This window comes from Myotis davidii, unplaced genomic scaffold (assembly GCF_000327345.1).
Source record: "Myotis davidii unplaced genomic scaffold, ASM32734v1 scaffold401, whole genome shotgun sequence".
Classification (NCBI taxonomy): Eukaryota; Metazoa; Chordata; class Mammalia; order Chiroptera; family Vespertilionidae; genus Myotis; species Myotis davidii.
In genome coordinates this window covers 2523796-2530887 of record NW_006291020.1, presented here as the reverse complement: position 1 = coordinate 2530887, position 7092 = coordinate 2523796, and the positions used below count along the sequence as shown (strand labels likewise).

Genomic DNA, 7092 nt, shown 5'->3' with positions numbered 1-7092 from the left:
AATAAAAGGATAATATGCAAATTGTCCCTACGGGCGGGAGTTTGACTGACAGGGAGTTACACGTGCCCTGACAATCAGGGGGCGGTGCAGAACATGGTGAGATTTGGCGATGGGGCAGGCAGCCGGGGGAAGGGAGACTCTGGCCGGCTGCCGGCAGCTGCTAGGGACCCATGCATGAATTTTGTGCACTGAGCCTCTAGTATATAGATAATAGAAGATCATTAGATGAAAAAAAATTACTGAAGTATAGATTGGATTGGGTGTTTTTATGGAATCAGGAAAAACCTAATGTTTTCTTTCCAGAGAATGTAATTGCTATTTGAAATCTGAGCCACCACTTACGTACTGTCCCATTTCCTTTGTGTCAGAAGAACAGTAATGTACCACCTGCTCAGGCAGGTCGGACACCAGGGTGACATCCTTGCATGTGTCCTGGTGTTTTTATGAATAGACTTGTATTCCTAATATCTTTGGTAGTTTATTTTTGCTCAAAGAAACTAATTATATATTAGGAACTTAAAATGATTTTTTTCAATAGCTATAATGTTAGAGATAATGCAGTTATGTATTTGTGAGGAATTTCAATTGTGAAGAAACAAATTGCCATTAAGAAAGGTTGAAACATTGAATGATCTGGCTTATTCTTAAAAAGAAAGCGAAAGATGCAGCTAGATTGAGCGGAGTACGTTACTATGCTTAAATATGTGTCTGTTTGGACTAGTCCTCAGAGGTTCAGCTTTAAGCTATTAGCACAGCATACTCTTAGGTTCCCTAGGAAACAGTTGCCTAAGCGATATGCCAAGGATGTTAAGGCTTTTTACAATCTTTAACTTTTACCCAGATAGATAGTGGTTTGCCTTTCTGTCGCACTTGACCCAACATGTTGCCAGTGTTGTGTGGGTGTGTGCCTCTCTCCCTCACATATCAAAGAGTTTCCCTGTGGTCTGGTGTTCTGCTTATGGTTTTATCCTATTATTTGGCACAACTGTGCCTTATTTTTCCAAATGGCTCTGATATAGCAGTGCCTATATTTCACAGACCTTGAGTATTTAGATTAAAGCACATGTTACTGGTGCAGGATGGGGAAACCAGCCTTTGTGTTTAAGGCATGTACCTCAGTTGTAGTTATTCAAAGGTTGCTTTGTATCCAGTTTATTTATACACACACAGATTTCAAATGATTAGCTAAGACAAAAAAAATCCCTCTTCTTTGAGAAATCTCCATGTTATTAGCTGTTTCTGACTACATCATTGGTTATGAAAGAATTACTGTAGATGTCATTTCATTATTAGGAGGCCATGGTGTCACACTTTTCTCACACGTGACACATTCATTATTGCCTAATCCCAATCTTTGTTCCTTTTCCCTTTTGCTTTTTCAAAAATATCAAAGGGATATAATATAGATTATGTATGAGTCAGCTACTTCACACATTTAGTTCTGTGAGGGATAACCCCAATGGTTTTGAGTTACAAAAGCAGCAAGCCACATTACCTCAAATTAATGAACATTAGTATATTAACTAAGGGAGGACCTATTGCTTTTATCCAATTAAATAATTTAAATGTGAAGTAAGACTGTATTATACATCTCAAGTCAATTTGTAATTTATTGCCATAGTTTTACTTAGTTGATGGCATAGCCACCAACTTAAAGCATTTATTCTTATTATGTTGTGATTTTTGAATAGGTACTTTAGTTTTTGTTTACTTGTCAATATTGTTACTTTTCATAGATATTATAGAAGTTTGTGAAAAAATTTCTAGTGAGCTGTGAGTTACAATGTCAGAAACAGTTATTGCCATCTTAACTACTAGAGCAGGCCCCATATGCAAAGAATTGTAAGGTTGGGTTGGTCCAACTCTCTAGCAGGCTGTAATTTAAACAAGTAAAGTGACCAAGACACACAGCCTAGTTTACTATCAGACATCTAGTAGGCACTTAGTGAATGTTTGTGATTGACTAACTGTACAGAGATATCGATCCAGATAGACATCTGTCTAAGATAGATTTAGCATTTATGCCACTCGCATTATCCGGGTTCTCTGTTTGCTGTGACTGGACGGAAATCACTAAGCAGTCACTTCTGTCCTGGAGACAGATGTCCAGAGCAGTCGGTGGCACTGTTGGTGTAGGACAGCCACTATGCCTGTGTGGCTACTGCTGAGCAGCAGGCTGGCTGGGGGAGCTGAGGAACTGGAGTTTTAATTTACTTGTTTTGAATAATTTCCATTTAAATAGCCACCTGGGGCTGGAGGTTCTCCTGGGGAAGGCCAAGTGACAGCCCAGGGAAGGTCTGGTTCTCAGTGCCTCATGTCACCTTCCATTCCAGCTTTATCCTCTGTTACATGTTGTATCACAAGTTGCTTACCAGTGAGGAAATCGAGTTTAAAAAATATCCTTCCCCCAAAGACAGAGAAACAGCGATCAGACTATCACTTCCCAGAGGGAAAGTAGGGGAGGGAGGGGGTAAGGGGAAGAGATCAACCAAAGGACTTGTATGCATGCATATAAGCCAAACCAATGGACATGGACAACAGGGGGATGAGAACATGGGGGGCGGGGGGGTAATGGGGGGTATAAGGACACATTTGTAATACCTTAACTAATAAAGAATTTAAATAAATAAATAAACAAACAAATAAATAAATAATAAAAGAAAAAAAAATCCTTCCCTCTCCCTGACCATCACCTAGCACAGGTGCAAATAAACAGTGTAGTGTCCAAGGATGGAATGTAGGGGAATCAAAAAACTGGACTAATCCCCATTCACAGTCCCTGCTGGCGGTGGCTGGGCCTGAGCTATCCCTTGTGTCCCACGATGGAATGAGCTCTACAGCACTTCCCAGAAGGGTCTTTCTGCCCTGTCACTAAACTAATGGAACGAGAGGGCGAATCATTTAAACTCTAGGAGCCTCTGTTACCTGAATAAAAACTGAAGATGTGGCTTTTTCCAGCTTTAAAGGCGATTCATTTGGCTGGAAGGAAAGCACTGTGTACATTCAGGGGTGATAGGCTTAGGAGAAAGACATCTGTGTAATATATTCAGGGGTCATTGTTCCATTGCTGTAAGAGGACCAAGTCTCAGTGCCCATGAAGGTTTGACTAAATGGGTCATACCTCTCCACTGTGAATTTCTTTCTCTCTAACAGTTATAAAAGTAGTCCTTTAGAATACCTGTTTTTTATAACCAACTTTGAAATCCAAACTAAGGGTGGAAAATAGATTTTTTTCAATGCTTCCAGAAATAATTTATAGGGGGGAGAAGAAGTAAGGGAGCATTTCTAGATTTTAAAGTCATTTATGGAAACGGTTAGTTCATAAATCCTGAGGTTATTGAGGCAGTTACTTGTGTTAACTCTGTAGGGTTACTTAAACCACTTTGGTTACATGAATTAAGGGGCTGGTTTAGAATATTAGCACCATCTTTTGAGACTTAGTAGAAATATTTGATAATCTTAACTATTATATAAGGTGGCAAGAAGAGATTCAAAATGGAGAGAATGTGGGACAGTTTTGATTGTTGTAAGATTGGGGCCTAACTCCTCCCTGGAGTGCTGGGCTCCGATTAGTGGTGGGGTTTTTTGTGGCACCCTATGAAGGGGCTCATTGTTGAGCCTTCATCTACGGGGGCCTGTGGAGGGAAGGCTGTCACTGTTGGTGAGATGACTCTCTTCTTGCTCGTCCTCCCACTCCTTTCTGTGTTTCTGTACAGGGTGATGTTGGGCTTGCGATGGGTAAACTGTATGGAAATGACTTCAGCCAAACTACCATCTCTCGCTTTGAAGCCTTGAACCTCAGCTTTAAGAACATGTGCAAGTTAAAGCCACTTTTGGAGAAGTGGCTCAATGATGCAGGTGGGTGAGAAATGGCCTCATTGCCTGTGGGGATCTTACAGGGGCTGTCATATAGAAAGGGGTTCAGATTTCTTACTGTATTATTGGCGCTATTGAGCCTTGAGGTGCCCCAGTCTTGGGAGGATTCAAGGGATAAGTTATGGTTCTATAAATCAGAGATTCGATTAAGTAGTAATTGCAATGCACACAGTCACCAATAGTTTTTAGTTTTGGAACATTTCCAAAGGGTTAGGGGCAGTTGCAGGAAGAGGAAAAAAAGAAGTTGAAAAACCAAGTTTATTGGTTCTTCCTTGATGAATTATAGTAAATTTGTTCTTGATGATACTTCTGCTTTTGTTACTAAAAACGACTACATAGTTCATTCATGAGATGTTGAGTGGCCAGTGTTAACTTGTGTGTTTTGTATTGAGGTTTCCTTTTGGGAAATTTGAATTTTGAGTCACAGAACCACAGACTGTGGGCTGCAAGGAAAGTGCAGATCCCCTAGATGGCAGTTCCTGTTTAGATGGGAGCAAAACCAGGTCTTTGGAAAAGTTAGACTGTGACCCCCTCCCTCAGACAGTCTGATTCCATGGCCCTGTACCCTTTCTGAGCTCCACAGGTGAGAACCGCCTCTCTGCCCTTCCCTCCATGTGCATGGAGTGGAAAGAGTCTCAGAGCCAGTTCCGAGATGCCCGGGGTCATTCAACTATTAATGACAGAACCTTGCTTGTTTCAACTACCAAGAATTTAGAAGTATTTCATTCTTGTTTGGTTTGGCGGAGGTGTTGCCCTAGATTATACTACTAAAATGAGAGGTCTTTTGCGAGATAAATATTAAATGTTCAATAATTTCCAACAAGCTTTCTTTTATCCCTAGAGCTAATGTATATATATAAAAGCCTAATATGCAAATTTTCCCCTTGGGAGTTCAACCGGGAGACTGGGAGTTCTACTGCACACTATGACGTGCGCTGACCACCAGGGGACGGTGCAGAATGAAGGAAGGCCCCGGCTGGCAGCCGAGGAAGGGGGCTGGCCTTTATTGTTGGCCAGGCCTAGGGACTCTACTCGTGCACATATTTCGTGCACCGGGCCTCTAATAAATAAATAAGTAAGTAAGCAAAACCAAAACATAAGGACAGAACTCAGAAGAGGTAGAGCTGAGTCTCAGGGCAGAAAGAGTAACCCTGTGCTTTCTCAGAGACAAGTCAGAAGGCAGTGGGGACAGACAGCCGACTGTTCTCAGACCGCAGCTAAAGTAGTGAGGAGCGCTGTATGTCCATGTGGGTTATGGAAACCTTTTCATGCTCTTGCAGCATAAACTGTCTTGGTCGCCTTTGTTATGTTGTGAATATGCGTGTTATGTGTGTGAAGTATGTGCAATTCCTTCGACCTCCTGTTTTCTCCTTTCTTACAGAGAACCTCTCGTCAGATTCAGCTCTCTCCAGCCCAAGTGCCCTGAATTCTCCAGGGCAGGGAATCGAGGGCTTGAACCGTAGGAGGAAGAAACGCACCAGCATAGAGACCAACATCCGTGTGGCCTTAGAGAAGAGTTTCCTGGAGGTTAGGGGGGATTGTGGGGATTTTACTTTTCGTGGGCGTGGGATTGTTGGCATGGTGCTAACGTTAGGTCTGTCAGCCACAGCCCTTATGGATGCTTATCTCATCGTGGAGAAAATAAGACAACCTAGACTGAGGCAGTAGGCTCACATCCACAGAGTCCTTCGTGTGACAGGCAGCAGCTGTCAAGGGGCACAGGGACCCCAGGCAGGGAGGCGCAGGGAAGAGAGCAAAGGCATCCAGGGAAACCAAGGGGTCAGCGCAGACACCGGTGGTTCGGTTTGGCTGAGTTCTAGTGTCTGCCTAGACCAGCAGTTTGGGACCAGGACACAGAGGGCCTTGAATGTCAGCCTATCGAGTTCAAGTTAATTCAACAGATACTTGGCTTTTGGGTGTGTTTTTTTGATTTTTGTTTTTATTTTTTAACCAGAAAATATCTCAATCAAAGCTTCCAACAAAATTCTGACTCTGATTCAGAGAGGCTTGAGCACTACGGGAGGAGCACTGAGTCAGGAGTCCAGCGTCTGTCACTTTAGGACCCGAATCCTTGATCAGTCACTGAGTCCCTTTATCTGGGAAGCATTTCCTATCCTGCCCCACAAGCTTACAACAACAACCAAAGTAAACATTCAAGAATAACTTATTCTAAGTTACCAGGAATAAATTTAATAGACTTATGTTCATTGTAATGTTTGTCAGTAGACATTTTGTTAAGGTGGGCCTGTTGGTCATTGACATCCCAACTTTACTCCCTGGCCTGTCCCTCCATGGTTTATATAAAGGCATGGTTGTGCCAGTAGTTCTAAAGGTTATTCCACAAGATGATTTTCCCCTTCAGAATCAAAAGCCTACCTCGGAAGAGATCACCATGATTGCAGAGCAGCTCAACATGGAGAAAGAGGTGATTCGAGTTTGGTTTTGTAACCGCCGCCAGAAGGAGAAAAGGATCAACCCGCCCAGCAGTGGTGGGACCAGCAGCTCGCCTATCAAAGCAATTTTCCCCAGCCCAACCTCCCTGGTAAGGCAGGAAACGGGGAGCTCGGGCTCATTTCACAGTTTACAAGGGACCCGCTCATTGTATTTCATAACAGAGTTTACTGTGAGAGACAGTCAGGGGAGCTTTGTCCTGTGCCGCTGACTGTTTACTTATGTTTGGATTTATTTGAACGAGAAAGAAGACAGTATTTTTTTTTTACAAAACTGTAGACATATTTTGTTGTTTTTAAAAAATTTGTTTTACATTCTTTCCATGACATCATTTCATTAAGAAAAAATTCAAGACACTCTTGCCCCCACAGAGTCAAACAAGCTGCGATTCACGGGTCCTCCGGAATAGTTTCCTTATTTAGGCTGAGGGAACAATTAGCATAATACTTCCCACTGACTTAGATTACATCTGACCCACCATTACTGAGATTGAGAAGTTTTTAAATTATTTCTGTGTGAAACCTGGGCAAAGCCACACGTCAGGCAAGAGCCACCTTTGACGGCAGCCTTTCAGCAGGTGCACATTTCTCAGTTCCAGGGGAACCAGGGGTCAGCGCAGACCCAGGAGGAATGAAAAAGCCTTCCCTTCTCAGGCCCGTTTACTTTATTCTATTTTTATTCTATAATATTTAAATTCTATCCTGGCATTGAAAATTTTTATAGGCAAAATAAGTCTATAAATGGAATTTTACATTTTTATTTTTA

General features: G+C 42.3%; 1 protein-coding gene across 1 annotated transcript in view; it reads left to right on the top strand.

Annotated features, from left to right (window-relative positions):
• POU2F1 (POU class 2 homeobox 1) overlaps positions 1-7092 on the top strand; it is a 91244-nt gene that overhangs the window by 77478 nt on the left and 6674 nt on the right. The window contains exons 11-13 of the mRNA XM_006764192.2: positions 3717-3858; positions 5258-5403; positions 6239-6418. Of these exons, the coding sequence (XP_006764255.1) occupies positions 3717-3858; positions 5258-5403; positions 6239-6418 (468 nt within the window). The remainder of the gene's footprint in view (positions 1-3716; positions 3859-5257; positions 5404-6238; positions 6419-7092) is intronic.